Source organism: Nyctibius grandis, chromosome 10 (assembly GCF_013368605.1).
Source record: "Nyctibius grandis isolate bNycGra1 chromosome 10, bNycGra1.pri, whole genome shotgun sequence".
Classification (NCBI taxonomy): Eukaryota; Metazoa; Chordata; class Aves; order Nyctibiiformes; family Nyctibiidae; genus Nyctibius; species Nyctibius grandis.
In genome coordinates, this window is record NC_090667.1 from 29,680,178 (window position 1) to 29,697,772 (window position 17,595).

Sequence of the window (17,595 nt, forward strand, 5' to 3'; positions counted from 1 at the left end):
TTATGTCTCTGCCGTGCAGCAATGGCTCTCCACTCCTCCTTATGTGATACTTAAAAACTATTTGCTATGTCTTGGGAAACCTGGTTGATGTATTGCCTGAGTCTGTGGCACTACAGTTGCAGACAGAAAATCAGAGCTGAGAAGGAGCTGTACAAGTTTGGAAGATGGAGATTTGAAAGAGACTAGGTGGGAGATAAAAAAAGGACAAGGATAAATAAAAACTTGAACTAATGGTAGTGGAGACTACCTTGGATTCGAAGAGGTCCTGGACATTGCTGATACTACAGGGCTATTACAGTAAATGTGGGGAGGAGGGAGTAGGGTGGGACTGGGATTTAGCTGCCAGGGGAAGGTTGCTAAGAGTTACAGGCAGGAGCAAGGAGAGACTCACCTGAAGGAAATCTTGCCAGGAGCTGCAAAGCTGTGCTTTTTGAGCAAGCCTATCAGCCACAGGAAGGCAGGGGAGCACCATGTTAGCAAAGGGAAAGGCTTTGGTCTTTCCCTATGCCTTACAGCTTTAAATGGCTTTCATAAAAAAAAAAAAAAACAAACCAAAAAAAAAAAAACCCAACCAAAAAAACCAAAACCAACTGGCCTCTTGTAGATGTCTTCCACAAGCATGTGACTTACCTGTAGCTCCTTTACAAAAAAGGCTTGCAGCAAAAAAACCTAATGTGATTAAAAAAGGGGAAAATAAAAAAATTCACAAAAATATTAAGGAAAAAAATAAGTCATGTATATGCATGTTTAACCCCATCATATCCAGCCCTTGCAGGAGGGAGACATGCTATTCACACCCCATACTAGGAGGAATGATGAGTTTATATTAAACCCCTGGCAAAGCAAGAGGTAAGGCTCATCCTCCTGCCACTCCAGAGTCCTGTGGAGAGAGACCCGAAATGGCACTTCAGCGTACTCCAAGGTGGCTGTAATTAAGAATTACGTCATGGACAGAGGTGAGTGGTGGAGAATGAAGATTACAGCTCTCAAAGCAGAGCATGGCATCATCTTTTATAATGCTGATCATGTCCAATACCAACTAGACCATGTTCTGAAATAGAGGTAGCTTGAAACCATCAAGTTGAGGTGCTTGATGTACCAGAGCAGTTATTCTGTTCTGTGAGCGTCTCGTTAGCCACGGAAGCGCTGCACACGTCTTACAGAGAGAGCTTTATTTCATTTCTGTTTCCTTAGCCTAAAAAACGAAGCTGTATACATGGAAACCAACTACATTTCTCATGGACAAGAGAATAATAAAGGCGCATGTGTGTGAAAAGAAAGATAAGAGAAAGCACAGCATGTTCCTGCAGAATCTGGCAGCAGAAGGATAACGTGGAAGCAAAATAGTTTGCTGACAAACTAGGAAGATGAGGTTATTGATGCCTCTGAGAAAATACTCCCACAACAAACTGGAGCCTCAAATCCACTTGGCAGACAGATGGCACCGGGACTGTTTGATACCTGATGGAAACGCTTAGCACTGACTTTTCCCATGCCAGCCGTTTTCACCACACTTACAAGTGTGTATCACAAGCTTTGTTCCCAAAGAGTCGTATATACCACCTGGCTTCTGCAGAAAACATCTGCTGGAACAGTTGTAAGCAAAACTTGAATAGTCTTTATTCCAAGTTGTTTTCTTCAGGTCAGTCTGGTCTCTCACTCCAGCTGCTTTGGCAATGGCACCTGGACAAGGACAGTAAGTATTAGGAGGAGGAAATTTCTCAGTCTTATTTCCCAAACCACTTCAGTTTAATACAAACCTTCAGAAACTGTAAAAAGATAAAAAATATAACATCTGGGAGCCCCAAGGAGCTCTGGTTAGGAATTGCTTTTGTTTGTAATTCCCCACTTGCTGTTTGCAATTCTTAATGCCCAGGAAATCGATTTGCATGCAAGGAGTCCCACCACAGAGCGAACAAACACGCAGCTCAGCTCAAGCAGGTTTTAGAGATGAAGCTGAGGATATTGAAGCCAATAAGGAGTTACTAAGATCACACAGGCAGGTGAGAATAAAACCCTAATGCCCCAAAGCCAAGCCCTTTGGCCTAATGACAAAGGACCAAAAAAAAAAAAAAAATCCAAAACCCAACCCCTAAACCCCAACACGTGTCCATGGCTTCGCCGTTCCATGGGCTGTGATAGCAAGTGTTATCTGGCCCATTTAGGACAGAGCATTAACTGATCCCTCCACCCCAAACCCCACAGCCCTCATTTATAGAAACCTCCTGAGGACTTTGAGGGGAATGGCTGGGGCTCATCTTGCTCCCTGACACCCAGCAGCACCCAGGTTTCTTAACCATCACTGTGCAAAGTGAGGGCTGTGCCGGGCAGAGCACCAGCACCATTGTCCTCTGCTTTCCTGAGAGGAGGGGAGGCAGCAGATCCGGCAGCAGTGATGGACCAGCCTGCCACCACAAGCACCGTCTTGGCATGTACAGATAAACTGTGACCCTTACCAGAGCAGATCTTGTTGTCTTAGACATGGCACCAAAGTGCAAGTCCTGGACTGAGATGTAGAAAGGCCAGAAATGCCCAGAGGAGAGGCTATGGCCATAGCCAAGACGGACTGGCCAGGAGAAACCACAGCCCCAGAGCTTGGTTTGGGGCAGAACGGTCATGTCAAACCTGGACTGGGGTCACTGCAGGACCTGCCCCTGCCAAAATTTCAGGACAAACTACTCCTCTGGAACTATTAAGGGAAAAACTATATCTGTGTAAGTATAAATGAAAGCAAAATGTGGCCCACTATATAAAAATGTCAATATTAAACAAAATATGAATTACAAAATACCACTTGACCATTCTTAATTGCAAAGGATTTTCTGTCCTCTTCCTCTAGCCTTAGCAACACAAACAGATGCATCAACATCACTAGCTACAAATAGATCAGTCAGCTTTTGGTATGTATTGAATAATGGTACAGGGCAAAGAACTGTAACATTTCAGGAAAGCAAAAGGTTAAACCTGGTGGCCAGCATTTCGAGAAGCGGCCCATGAATTTGGTACCCAAGTAGGAGCATCACCAAGAGGCAGTTACCATATTTATCACAGTTTGGGACCTCCCCCTCACACTGAAGCTTTTAATTTCATCTAAACCAGATCAGCCAAAGGCAGGGGCATGCGGCCAGCACCTTACTGGAAATCCAGTTCCTGCCTCTGTGCAATGTCTTCAGTGACCTTGGGTGAGTTATGTTGCTGCCTGTGTTTCAGTTTACCCTGGATCAAATGGGCCAAGTGGTGGTGCTTTCTTGTGTAAAGTGAGAGCTAAATAAAAACAGGGCTGCTGAAAAGAGAAACATGGTTTTTATGGGGGACTGAGGACAGACTAACATGAAAAATAATACCTGTTGCTCTCCTGAAGCAAACATCTTGTAACAGCATTTGCCTGTCATAACTAATACGCTATTACTAGCATGCTAACGTTGACTTTCTGTGGGTTTGTTTACCTCCCGAGTGAATTTCCTTTCTTTCACCTCTATGAGGCTGCAGCCTCGGTGCTTGCTGTCACATCTCTGTGCAAGCTGTACCTTAGTGCTGCCGGGGGAAGCAACCACCTGCACCCCAGGAATGACAGCCTGATGCAAAATGATGACGACACACAGCGTGCGGGTGTGTTTGCAAGTCCCACCACAGCTGACGTTTCACAGAATCAATCAGGTTGGAAGAGCCCTCTAGGATCATCGAGTCCAACCATTGCCCTGACACCACCATGTCAACTAGACCATATCACTAAGTGCCATGTCCAGTCTTTTCTTAAACACCTCCAGAGATGGTGACTCCACCACCTCCCTGGGCAGCCCCTTCCAATGTCTAATGACCCTTTCCGAGAAGAAATGCTTCCTAATGTCTAACCTGAACCTCCCCTGGCGAAGCTTGAGGCTGTGTCCTCTTGTCCTGTTGCTAGTTGCCTGGGAGAAGAGGCCGACTCCCACTCTGCTACAACCTCCCTTCAGGTAGTTGTAGACTGCAATAAGGTCACCTCTGAGCCTCCTCTTCTCCAGGCTAAACAACCCCAGCTCCCTCAGAACGACAGCTCGGGAGCCCACTGGGTGACCGCGATTCCCTCCCCTCACGGCCATTGCTAAGTACTTACTGGTTTAAGATAAGCGACGTTACTCTGACGAATGTCATTTAGTAGCTGATCTCTCGGGGTTATTTCGACGAGGGGAGGTGGCCTTCTCCTGGGAACTGGTTTAAGCGTTTTGATGACGTCTTTCAGGTTGGTTTTCTCGGCGGATTCCACGTACTCTGGCACAGAGGGTTTGCGCTGAATCTTCTTCAGCTTGACCACTCTGAAGCTGACGGGCTGCTCTCTGCGCAACTCCTCGGGGGCCGGCTGCCTCGTGCTCTCCTGCCTTTTGTTCAGAGACACAGCCGCGGGGACGGGTGGTTTTGGGGCTCGCGGGGGTTCCTGCATCCTCGGCTGGGGCAGTGGTCCGCCCAACATTTCCCACATCCCTGGAGGCAACCCGAGTCCATTTTCCAGCATCGCTATCAACTCCCTCTGCTCTTCCATTTGCTGCTGCCTTTGCTCCTCTTGCCTCTTTTGCCTCTGCTTGTCCAGGTTTCTGCTGAGCAGGTTGGTCACCACCATCCTGGGCCCTGGCTGTTCGAAGTGATACCCCATTTTAAGGAGGGTGGCGTTGGCTTTCAGCAGCCTGGCAATCTCCATTTCTGCCTGGTGGCCCAGCATGCTCCGCTGGTTGTGAAAGCGGAGCTCCGTCAGCGTCTCGTTGTACTGCAGGCACCTCATGATAGCAACGATCCCTTTGCCAGAGATGCAGTTGGAATCGATGTTCAACGTGGTGATGCTCCTGTTCTCCCGCAGCATGTTGGCCAGTGCAAACGCCACATTGTCATCAGCCCCCACGTTGGCCAAGCTGAACGTTTTTATGTTCTTATTCTTTTTCATAGCATTGACAAAGTCTATCAGCATTTCTTTGGGGATGTTTTCTATGTTGTTCAGGTTGAGCTCTTTCACGTCTGGGTTGTTCTTTCGGACTTTCTCCAAACTCCCTTCTAAATTGGTTTGATTTCCTGAAGGCCTGGCACTTAGCTTCATGAAGCTGGTATCCAGTGCTAACTTTTTGGGGATGTTTAATTTTGATATTTTCTTTTCATTTTCATTTGGCTTTTCTGTGATTTCTCCTGGTTCTGTATCTGGTTTCTTACTTATCTGATCCCTGTGATGGTTCTCATTGGTGTAATTTTCCTTTGTTTCCAATTCAGTCTCATCTGCCTCTTCATCCTCTTCCTCCTCTTCTTCATTATCTTCCTCCTCCTCCTCCTCTCTCTCCTTATTGCTTCCATCTTTGTTTGTCTCCCCAAATTGGGTTCCTGAGTTGGACAAGTGCTCGTTTTTGTAATGTCTCTCCTTTCCCTCTGCTCCCGGCACCCTCCCGCCGGCCGCCTCGCCGCTGCCGCCGGCCTTTCCTTCCGTCTCCTCCGCAGCGCTTCTCTGAGGGAGACAAAACCTCACAGCTGAAATAATTGAACATGGCTTTGTTACATGAACTTTCTGCTCAAATAAAAACGTAGCGGCTGGATTTAGATACCTCTATGCCCATACATTATAGAATAATCCTTAAAAGTGTCATTGCCTGTAAGTCAGGGCTGTGCTGGCTTGCTTGGGAACACAGCAATGATTGCTCTTGAAGTGGATGCAAACCAGTTTCTCATCTTTGCCTATTAAATTAAACCCTGATAATTAAATCCTGTACATATTTAATGCTATGTTAAGGTGGTCCTTGAACCCTTCTGGGGGTTAACAGCCTCTGATCCAAAGTCTCTTTCTGCATTTTGTATAATTTTTAGCGTTCCCTTGACAGAAGAGAAAGTTTGTTGCGTATGCCACAAAGCACTGGAAATCAGTGCTAACCGCTGGCTGCTTGCTCAGCCCGAGGAGGAGGGAAGAGGGCACATCGTAACAACAGCAACACCCAGCACGTGAAACAACAAGGCCATCTGCTCTGGTACCTGCCAGAGCATCGCAGCTAAAGCAGCACATCACTGAAGATAAAGCAAAACATTAGCTCAGTTTTATTTTCAGTCCAGAGATAGGAAACTGGACTCTGCACACAGCTGCTGCAAGGCAGCAGGGCTTCTAGCATCGAAATAAAATTAGTTGCAAACTTCCACCACCTCCAGAGACCCTCCTAGCTGAGATTTTTTTCTAACCATCTTTTTTGCAGTGGATCCTCCACCACTGAGAAATACTCATAAAGTGCTAATAAAGATCAAGATGTTTTCCTCAAAGATTTGCACTACTTCAGGCAGAGCAGTGTCATGGCTTGTGCTTCATCAAAAGTCAGACAAAATGGTCACAAAGTCACTTCTGCCCTCAGGGCTGTGGTTCCCATTTGCTGTAGTAGTGGATGGGGTTAGTACAGGGATCGCTTGACCAGTTGTGAATGCAGCAGGCAGCTCTACACTCAAATTCCAGATTTAACCTCTGAAGTGTTAAAAAAAATTTGTTTCTTTGAGGGTAAGAGTGTTGCAGGAGGAGGGAAAAAACATGTATTTCCCCCCCGGTCCAGAGACAGCCCATGAAACCTGCCCTGGGAAGTCCATGATGTACTGTGCTGTTGTGTATTGGCAAAACCACTGTTTTTTAAAAAAATAAAAATAAAAATCAATCACCTTAAATTCACTTGGGTTCAGGTACGGATGTGTTTCATCTGGACAAGTTCCCATTCTGTTAACCTATTTTTAAGCGTGGCCCTCATCCTGAGAAATATCTAAGTATGACCTTCACTTTATTTCAAAGTCATAAGGACGTTAGAATAAATTTAAATAGTGGATTGAAAAGGGTTGGACTAGTTCATGTTGCTTGCATGCTTGGTCATTAGCAAATGTTTCGCATTGTTAAAGCACAGTGGTTTTGATTTTTTTTTTCCCAGTATGACATTAAATTCTGTAAATTATTACATTAATCATATGTATTAAACTAAGTCTTCTATAGAAAAGCAACATGGTGTTGTTCCATATGCAAAGTCAAACAAGTTCAAGTTGCATCCTCCAAAGTGATTTTATGACAATTTCTCAGTGATTTGCTTTACTGAAACAGAATTAGGATTTTTCTTGTATTAAAAAAGCTTAAGTAAATATTTAGGGAAAGCAATTCAAAAATTACTAACCCTGATGTCAGTCCAAGCTGGATCCTGACATTGCCGAGGCTTTCAGGATGAATTTAAATTTGTTTGTACCGTACCTTACGTGAGGGACGGAAGCAGAGGCAAGTTAAGGTATTAAAGCTATAAAACAGATCCCACAGCAGATGCATAATAAATATTTGTGATTTTTTTGCTTGTTACCTCAGAGGGCAAGAGGGTGACGGGAACTCTCTCGTCCTCGAGCATGCGTCTAGATGCCTTCTGCCAGTACAGGTAGTCAACCAGGGACCTGTGGTCGAAGCTCCCCGTGGGGGGTTTCTCTGTCTGATCTTTCTGTATCATCCCAGTTGGGACTTCGGGGTCCGGGGCCATCACTTCCATCTCACACTGCAGCTCCTTTAGCTCCTCAGGGGACAGGTTTGCCAGGATTGCATCTTCATCGATGTCCTCAGGACACACTTCTTCATCAGAGTTTTGGCTGAGTTCAGACATGTTTGTTCTTCTCTCCTTCCTCTATTATTTTTTAAACCTAAAGAGAAAGATAAATTTCAAAGGATTTCCCCCCCACACACACACTAGTAGTATCTCATTTGGTTAAATCGACAACTTCATGTTTTGGTCATGAGCTCTGGCAGCTCCCAGTCTCAATGCGGGAGACAGACCGTGCGGCTAAGTCTATATTAAGCTGCACTTGGCTGGGTAAAGAGAATTTATGGCGATGCTGCCATGCTCCATTTTCAGCACCCCGTCAGCTGCGCAAACCCCTCTGACATGTGGGTGCAGCTGGTGCGTCCCCCACCGAGCGAGGCAGGAGGCGGCCGTCTGACTGGCCTGTCTCTATCATGGGTGTTATCTGCACTCTCAACCTAACTTGGTTCATCTCAGGTTCATCCTTTTCCAACTTTTTTAACAGAAATAATAAGCAATTACAAGGATTTACTTCATTAATATCCACAGAACTGATGCAACTGTAGAAGAATACCCAAAATCCTTTTTTTCATTACGTGCCCACTCCAGCTAGGATGTACCTCCTTCTTTGTTCAGGATATTTTATAGGCTTCTAAATTCACACAGCAAACCAGAAAGCCATAGCTCTGACACCACTGCGCTCATGGCTGCTTTGTACGAGCAGAGTATTGTGGGTGGGTAATTTTCCCACTACAGTCTGATTTCAATACTGTACATTTGATTAGGAAGATTTCATCTCAGAATTTCAAATATTCTTTGCAAGGGGTATTGAATAAAATCCTCACCTTGCAACTACAAACGCATCTTTCATAGGAGAGAAACCACAGAGAACAGGCTGTGAAACCAAGCCCCACCAATTTTTAAGCCATATTTCCCATTCCAGCCTCAACCACACTCTGCTGGAGTCTGCCAGCAGCAAAATAGTCTCTGCATGACGATGGTCTCTCTTTGCTCTGTTTTGTAACAAGAAAAGTGGTGTTCAAAGCCCTGTTAACCTCTGTTAAAAAGCCATAAACCAAAGGTCCTCATTTAATTAATGCTGTTACACAGCAGGGAAGAGGGCAAAAATTTAAGAACTAAATAAGTGGTAAAGGAAAAAAAATCACAAAAACCCAAGGCAAGAACATAATGGTTCCATTTGCCCCTTTGGTATTTCAGGGGACATTCCTTCTTTTATATTATGCAGTAGCAAGCACAACAGCAGACCCACACATCAATCTATCTGGTCTAGCAGTTTTAACCCCCAGTGATTGCTGTCCATAATGGAGTCCATAAATGGTTTCCTGATGTTATCAAATAAATCAGTGCTCTTCAGTAGCGGGTATGCTATTCTCCCAAATGATGCTGTTTGGGTCACAGAAGCTGTCTATTCAGTGGTTACTTATCGCTTGCTAATTTCTTGACTGTAAATAAAACCCCTGGCCACCTCCTCCTATTTCCATGATCTTCAGCCAGGCCATCCCGGGCCATGGTGTTGTCAGATCTGCTAAATTAAATAGAGTCAAACCCATGAAGTCCTCTCGAGAAGGACAACAAGGGTACTCAGAACACTATCAGGTATTTGAAAAGCAAGTTTTCCTCTAAGCAGAAATACATTGCTTGTCAATACCACGATTACGCTTGTATGAAGTACGAAACGCCGTACTTCTGGGAGCGATGCCTTCTCCATCAGATGCAGAGCAAAGGGCTGCCCGGTGACACCTCTCCTGGTGACACGGGTGCTAATACCACAGATTTCCAAGGTGGGTATCACATTTTGCCTACTTTAGGTCTCCTCCTAAATTACCTTGATACACAATTCACTTCCTTTTCTAACATGTTGCTTAGTGTTTTGGTGCTCTGGAAACAGCACATTAAGGCAACAAACGACACCCTCCAGGCTGGAGACACACTCACGGCCAGATTTAGAAGTCCTTTCCAAGGCAAAACTCCCATCTTCTTCCCGATAACATTTGCAGGTATTCCCATCGGAGCTTTCCAAAATAATCACTCTTTCCTCAACCTTCATCAAGACAGGAAAGCCACTTCCATCGGTAGCACTTGCTATTTTCATACCAGTTTGACACTTGCTCAGGAATCCCCAGACTAATAAGCTGCTGCACGAGGTGCTCCGTTACCCAGTGCAGAGCTGTGCCAGCAGCTACGCTCAAAGCATGAGCAGAAGACAAGAGGTACTTGCAGCAATCACAAAGGGTAGCAGCTCAAAATTCATGCTAAGTAGGTACCTAACAAGTATTAAATAAAAGTACTTTAGGAGCAAACTGATAGAAGAGAAGGTCTGCCCTCAGCAGCGAACAATTCATACTTACCGCTTCTCAGGCAGGTACTCACGTGTGGATGAACTCTTGCATGAAACCCAGCAGGCTCTCGTGCAGGATTGTTTCACTTTGCTGATTTTTCTCGCTTGTGCATTTTCTTCAAAACTTCCAACCTATCTCTCTTGAAAGCCAAAGGGTTGACAGGTTTTTAACTCAAATATCAGAGGGGCCAGCTCCTGTGTCACCATTTGACGTGAAGCAGGCCATCAATCCATGCTTCAAGTGCCTAAAACATGTTCTATTTTTAAAGTAATTGATGGGACACATGCTGATGCCAGATGCTTGAGAGCAATTTCTATAATGTTGGCTTTCATTTTTTTGCTTATAAACCCCACACATTTATTTCCCGTTATTACCAATCCATGGCATTTCCAAGTACCAAGGCATTAACTGGAATGAGTTGGAGTGTAACATAACCTTGCATCACTTGTAAGAAACTCGTAGGCTTTATGGGGCACTCTAAAATTGACAAACAGTAGCACACACCAAGTATGTCCAGCAAGGCAGTGTAACGCAATATGGGGATTATAAAGGGTCAGCTGATGGGATCTTAACAATAACAACCACTAAGTAACGAGAGCGATCAGAGAGAGACACCCTGTGGGAAAAACACCAGGGATCGTCTTGGGGAAAAAAAAAAACAACCTCCAAACTGTTACAGATATAAATATATCAGATTAAGTTTGTTGCTTAAATAGAGTAAGGACATCTGACTTTTGAGGTGTTTGCCCAAGTCGCTTGACAGAGAGCTGCAAAGCCAAGCCCCCGAGCCAACCGGCAGGCGCGGCGGTGGCTGGCGTGGGGACGGGATGGCACGGGCATATCCAGTATAGCAATTATTTACTCTTAACTCTTTCTTTATTCTTCTGATTTATCTATGCTCTGGGTTTGCACAGCAGAGCCTCAGTCGCACAAAAACCTCACACTAAAACCAGTAGCTAGAATTAAACTTTAAAATATCCTCTCCTAGAAATAAACTTTAAAATATCCTCTCCCTTTTGCAGCCAAATTTATAATTTCCTTGGAAATGGTGCAGGTTGGTACTATTAAACCAGAACTGTAATAACACAACACCAAGGACTCTTGGAAGAGTGACAGCCACCATCATAACCTTTTGAACGAGTGATCGCCTCCATGTTTATATGAAACACTGAATTCAGCACAAGCCAGATGAGACATGATAAGAAATGGAGTCATTCTAGGAAACAATGTCACCCTTCACAGTAAACATAGGGTGTATCTTTCTTTTATAGCGTTCAAACTTATCACAGCCCCATAGCTCGTATCATCCCGCCACTAAAACGTGCCTGTGGGCAATGATGCAGGCAAGGCCACGAGCAATTTTGTTACGTACATACGGGGCATGTCCTTCCCTAACCTCAGCCTGGGAACAGGTGGAAGGTTTCTTCTAGAGTTACTCCAGTTGAGCCCTGGCTGGCTGCAAACTCTTCTCCATCTGCAGCTCTTCGATGACACTCTAATCATTAAATATAAATTGAGAATCATGCCTGCTGTGTTTGTGATGGTCTGGAGATGTCCTGGGAGACAGAGCACATCCCTCTGCAGTCAAGGACTTGCTGAAGGATTTGTGGTGATTCCCTTCATGAGGGACTGACATGGATAACAAAGTTGGATGGATGGCAAGGAGCTGCTTCTTGGTTAAAAGTCTTGCTGCTCTTTCATGAAGGCCCTGACATCTGTGTCCTGTGTCCTCCTGGGCTACTAGCACCAATCATGACTCACACCATCCCTTCTTCCAAGGAGGAACATCACATCAGGTTTGACTTGCTGCATCAGGGTGTGGGGTAATTGCATTTGATGATAACTCTGTCCTGGGAGGTGATCCATGTGGTCCTGAACCTGTGTCCAACAGCTACGAGGGGAAGGGGAAGGTTCTGCTAGACAAGGCAGGAGGTTGTGCATCGGACAGGGTGTTGCCACCCTTACCCGTTGGTAGTGTGGGCATCACAGCAATGCTTGGCAACAGGGGAGAGTGTCTTCTTTGGAGACCTCAGCCAGACATGATAGACACACTGGCCTGGCATGTAAGGGTGCTTTGCCAGTTTGTGACAGGACAGGGTAGGTGGAGGAAGAAGTTAAACAAGAGGGAAAACATACAATTGCCTCTTCTTCCTCCATCCAGGCCTAGGGTGGGATCAACCCTGAAGTCCCATCCTGTAGGTCCCAATGGTGGGGTCAGGTTTCGAGAGTGACTGCAGTCTCCAAAGTACCAACAACACATCAGTGCAGGCAAGGACCATTGCTGGAAATACCAGCCACAACAAAATCCATCATGCAAAGTTTATACCTGAAAACATGAACAGATGCCACGCACAACCTCATCCCTTCTCCTGGCAACATCATCTATGCCAGGATGAAGGTCCATTTTCTCACTGCTTGGTGAAACAGCAAACATCCATATATGCAGAGTTACCCAAATTACATAAATCCAAATGCTAACTGATTCTAACGAAGGCTGCATTATGTGGGAAAACATGGGCTGCCCCCAGATTAGAGCTGTAGGTCCCCTTCCTCTGTTCTACACAAATACCATGTTCGTTGCTTTGTCTAGGTCCCCGGTGCCTGTGCTGGAAAACAGATAATTGGACTTAAATTAATAACCATTAAATAAAATAAACACAATTAAGAGTTTGCTCCTATTTGCTTTAACATGATGGATTTCAATATTTGTGTGAGGCCCTGATATAGCTAAAGCTTTCAGCTTTCTACCTTAGAAACTTATTAAATATGATAGAAAAGCACAAAGGAGATCGAAGAACAGTGTAGAAAGCAGAAATCTTCCTAGGAAAGGTGTGAACTTATCCAGAAAGTGCCAGGCAAACGCAGGGATGGGGAGCTTCTCCCCAGGCTCAGAAGCCGCTCTCCTGCATTAATCCCCAAAGCCCAGGAGATGGAGCAAACCTTCAGCCTTTGTAGGATTTCCTACAAACATTTTGGGGCTGGCTGCGCCAGGGCAGAGGCTGCTCATCCATCCAGGAGCCGCATATTAATTCACTCTGGCCAACAAGTTTCACATAAGCCTACTCAGGCGCGTTATAAAGATTTGTGACCTTCAAAGATCTGTCTGTGCTCGGGGAGGGGGGTCCAGGTCCCCAGTCCCTGTGCTGGAGGAACATCAGACGCCAGCGACCCGTAGGGCTTGCGGCAGCTCCCACGGGAGTTTGTCCTCCCACATCCCAGCATGTTTCCGTTCAAAACAGCAGAGAAAAAGCAGGCAGCAATTAAAAACATCAGGCATGGCTTATTTTAAACCCAGTGCCCTAATGCCTTTTTAAGGATTCCTGGCAAGGACTAGTTTTTCTTCTTCATCCATCAACTAAAAAGCACTCAGAAATGCTCCATTACGCACGGTTTTATGTGGGTTTTTATTTCCCCTCCACGCTCTCCTCAGCAGCATCTTCTGCCTTCTAAAGAGAGAGCATTTGTGACGCTGTAAAACTGAACCCTGCGGGTGTTTTACTTTGGTGTTTCACATCGCTCACCTCTTGGCTTTGTTCTGGATCATACTAAATAAGAATTTCTAAATATTTCTTCAAACTGGAAGGGGCAGGAGGGATTTCAGAGGACGAGAGGCAGGAAGGCTCTTCAATGGTCAGTCACTAGATGGCCTCTCTCCTCCTGGTGAGGAAGGGCTGCGGTTACAGAGCAGACAGCACAGGCGGGGCAGCAATTCAAACAAAGCACAGGTAAGTTGTGTTCCAGCTGTGAACAAATCTGATAATAATTACAAATATGTCTTTCTTACCTCTTCAGCTGCACTATAGACACCTGGTCTCTGAACAGTCACACACGGGTATCACAACATCGCTCCAGAAACACCGTGCGACAAAGCAAGCTGGAGGTCTGCAAAAGGCAAAGTTAAGGGTCCTGGGGAAAAACTGGCAAAAATCAGGTGTTGCACAAGCTGCGCAGCATTGCCAGCTCCCTCGTTGGTGATGGGCAGGAGGTCCCACAGGGACATTGTGCCCTCCCTCTCCTTCCCTGTGCCACCCAAGTTCGACCCCAGCCCTTTGCTACCCACCCCAGGCAACATCTGGGAAAGGGAAGTTGCATCTTCTTATTTTCTCCTCTTCTGGGCCTCCTTCTTCACTCTTCCACTTGTCATAAGAGTTTCTAAGAGCACAGCTCTTGCAGGGCTAGGCATGCAGAGAACAAGAGGGGTTACAAGGGCTGCACCTGCCATGCTACTGCTCTTCGATTTCCAGCTCCTCCGCAGCTTGGCTCTTGCTTACTGAAAGCTGCTGTCAGGCTCCGAACTCTGGCCCTGGAGGTTTTATGCCCAATATCCCCAAATACAGCAAACCGTCCTCAACCCAAACCTACCTCAAATTCCCATCTTCTCAACACCATCATCCAAAATTGTCCTGGTCCTGTCTGAGCAAGCCGAGAGGCCGGGCCGAGTGCCAGCGTTGTGCCAACACGGACGCGTTAGACTGAGTTAAATCCTGAACGCTAACGGAAAAGCCAATACAAAACTCATCGGCTAAAGCATTAAAGTAAAGGAATGCAAACAACACTTCACATGGGGCACAGACCTTGTGACACCCTCATTTCCTTTTTTAAATGAAAAGCTCTGAGAGTGCTGATAAATAACCGCCAGCACGCACCGATACCATTCATTCTGGGTAAGGTATTGGACTTTGTACCCCTCAGCTTCGTGCTCGAAACACCGATGTTTTATAACAGCTGCAAGCACAATTCAACGAACGAAGAACTTGCAAACACACAAACCTCAAAAACTACTTGGAGAAATGGAAAAGTACAACGTCATGGAGGTATTTTTAGTGGGCACATCTACAAGTTCCTGTTAATGCCTATTTCCACCAGCAACCTGGAAACAAGCTTAAAATTCAGTGGTGGTGGTGAAGCTTAAGGATGCCACAAAAAGTAGGAAATGGCAAATAACTCTGAAGAGAGGAGAGTGAGACTGAATAACCTCAACTGCTTGGTGACCAGGGTGCAAAAGCCATTGTACATCTAGAAACCAAGTCGCTGTTCCAGAAAGGTGGGCGTCTCAGTGGGCACAAACCCGAAAAAGGACCCAGCAGATGAGCAACACAAACCCTGAGAGCCACGCTCCAGCTGGGAATGGCTGCAGCAACTTTTTGGTGCAAGGACAGATGAGCAAGAAGCATTTCCAGAAACACGAGGCCACCTCTGTCTGCGCATCACTGCCGAGCTGGGGCTGGGCAGCGGGTCCAGGGAGAGCGACCCTCCCATGAGGATGCTGCATGAGCCCCGCTCGGCTCCCGTGGGGCAGCTGTGCCCCGGCAAAGGCACCGAGAGCCACTCCTCCCTCCCCCTGCACCGTGAGAAATTCATACTTACAGATGTGTTTTGGGAGGGTCTGAACTGCCCTGGGCCAAGCTTCCCCCAGCCGAGGCCACTGACCCTCTGCACCCAACCTAACACCACAGGCCAAGAGAAATCAGAGCATGGTGATTTACTCTCTCTTACTCTAAAGCCCTGAAATCACAGAATCACAGACTGGTTTGGGTTGGAAGGGACCTTAAAGACCATCTAGTTCCAATCCACCTGCCACAGGCAGGGACACCTTCCACTAGACCAGGTTGCTCAGAGCCTCATCCAATCTGGCCTTGAACACTGCCAGGGAGGGGGCAGCCACAGCTTCTCTGGGCAACCTGGGCCAGTGTCTCACCACCCTCACAGGAAAGAATTTCTTCCTAATATCCAATCTAAATCTCCCCTCTTTCAGTTTAAAACCATTCCCCCTTGTCCTATCACTACTCTCCAGCTTTCCTGTAGGCCCCTTCAGGTACTGGAATAACACACACTGCACTTTTCCAAGCACTCGAGTAGAAACAGGAAGAATGCTGAAGTGGTTTTGGTAAGCACACTTTTTAGTTTATTGACCTATACAAAATAATAGGTCTAAAAAATTCAGAAGTAGTAAAAGAATAAGCAAAAAGAGCTTTCGCATTTCTAGAAGGCTATACAAATATGCAAAACCAAGGAAATAAGTTATTTTTTTATTTTGTTTTTGTTTAATTCCAAATCGTGACTCTAATAATACAAACGACTAAGTACCAGCTTAACAAGTGTGTCCTTCTGTATATATATATATTACATGCTCTGGAATATTGGTAAAAAACATCAAAAAAGTTTATCAGAAACTTTTCTATTCACAATATGAACAAGGAGTAACTAATCCTTTGTATAAAAGAAAAAAAAAAAGAGCACCATTTATGGAATCCTGAAGCACAGTACAGCTGAGAAACGGGAGAGATTTCACCATATGCAACCGAGTCATTGGAAATCACACCAGACAACCCATGCCAATTTGTTCCTACAGACGGATGACGTGAGGTAGGTTTGTCCCTCTCAGATCAAGACTGCAGTCACACTTTTTTTCCCCTACACAAATGGTTTCATGAAAATGCTGTTCTGTCACTTAGTGACTTAGCAACGCACCTGGCAGTTCAGATGGCTCACGGTACAATCCTAATGCCCCTCATTTTAAGGCACCCACTTGGCTGTTTGTGTTTACACCCACCTCAGAATACTGGCCGTGACAATCAAACCGTTCGCCGTGCGATCCCTGGAGCTCCCCCACCGCGGACCCTCGATTCGCTGGGGCAGAGCAAAACGTCATCGTCACCCGATGAACGGGGGTCACTGTGAGAATTTGCCTACTCCTCCACACAGCGAAGTTGTACCATGGAAAGGTCATTAAATGGCAGGTTATTAATTACACTTTATCATGGAAGAGAGGTCAAAATTCACCACTTCTGTTTCCAAAATCCACAACCGCCTATAGTTTTACGTGACATACTGTGTCAGCAAATTCTTTTCTTTCCAAAACTTGCTTGTGGTGCTAACAAACACTCTTAACAACACCCCAAAAAATGGATAAACTCATTCAAACCTCCGCAATGAAAACAAAAATAATCCAGCCTTCCTTCAAGTAATGTTCCAATACTGATTAAGTCACCCTTTGCCTCACTCACACACAGAGTATCTATCCTTCATAAGCTTATGAAAGTCCTCCCAGGTCATCATAAGCCATGGCAGAATAAATTTTCATTTCTTCTTCTTTCAGAGATCAGAATTGTGCTCCTAGAACTCCTGTTCTTTCCATAAGAGTCTCCTTTTCACATTTTATTTTTTTCCCCTCTGAGGTTTGCCTTCAACACCTTCCAATCTTCCAAAAAAGTGCTTGCTAAATATAAATACTTCAACCAAGTGCTGCATCTAGTCATAGATTAAACCGTGCCTTGCCCTTGCTCGTGTAGGCTATCCGGATTCAGAAAGAAACGCCATTCGTGGTAAGACTTTTGCTACAGTCCCTCTTAATGTCGAATTTAAACTTTCCCAGGAAAACAGCCTGTTTCCAAACCGAACAAAAAAAAAAAAAAAAAGAAGTCCCACACGAGATCTGCCTCGGAGTCACAGCGCGTTGTGCAAGGCACGCAAGGGTACGGACACAGGGCTGCAGGCTGGTCTACACGAGCGTCCCGGGCTTTGAATCCTCGTGCCAGAACAACCTCTGCTCGTTGCTGTGCAAGTCGTCTTCCACCCGGCTCTCCTCACTGTCGCCCAGCTGGCTCACCTCTGCGTACGCTCTGTAAGAGAGACATGGCATCAGGGACCAGCGAGAGCTGAGGGTCTTCCCCAGACCCCCAAGTGCTGCACAAACTCACGCAACTCCCTTGGGC

The 17,595-nt window shown here is 45.7% G+C and overlaps 2 protein-coding genes across 4 annotated transcripts in view; both read right to left on the bottom strand.

Moving 5' to 3' along the window:
• Positions 1 to 1,157: 1,157 nt before the first annotated feature.
• LMOD3 (leiomodin 3) lies at positions 1,158 to 10,027 on the bottom strand. Of its 2 annotated transcripts, XM_068409230.1 has the most exons (4): positions 9,890 to 10,027; positions 7,314 to 7,641; positions 4,094 to 5,458; positions 1,158 to 1,683 (listed from the first exon to the last, which is right to left on the bottom strand). In XM_068409230.1, the coding sequence occupies exons 2-4, from the start codon at positions 7,602 to 7,604 to the stop codon at positions 1,657 to 1,659; spliced, it is 1,683 nt and encodes a 560-aa protein (XP_068265331.1). In that variant the 5' UTR covers positions 7,605 to 7,641; positions 9,890 to 10,027; the 3' UTR covers positions 1,158 to 1,656. The 2 variants fall into 2 exon arrangements, with proteins under 2 accessions (XP_068265331.1, XP_068265330.1); XM_068409229.1 differs by lacking the exon at positions 9,890 to 10,027 and having other exon boundaries at positions 7,314 to 7,825.
• A 5,848-nt stretch (positions 10,028 to 15,875) lies between these two features.
• The window catches only part of FRMD4B (FERM domain containing 4B), a 133,056-nt gene continuing 131,336 nt past the window's right edge, over positions 15,876 to 17,595 (bottom strand). For both annotated transcript variants that reach the window (XM_068408807.1, XM_068408806.1), the window contains exon 23: positions 15,876 to 17,502. In XM_068408807.1, coding sequence (XP_068264908.1) covers positions 17,382 to 17,502 — 121 coding nt within the window. In that variant the 3' untranslated portion in view covers positions 15,876 to 17,381. The remainder of the gene's footprint in view (positions 17,503 to 17,595) is intronic.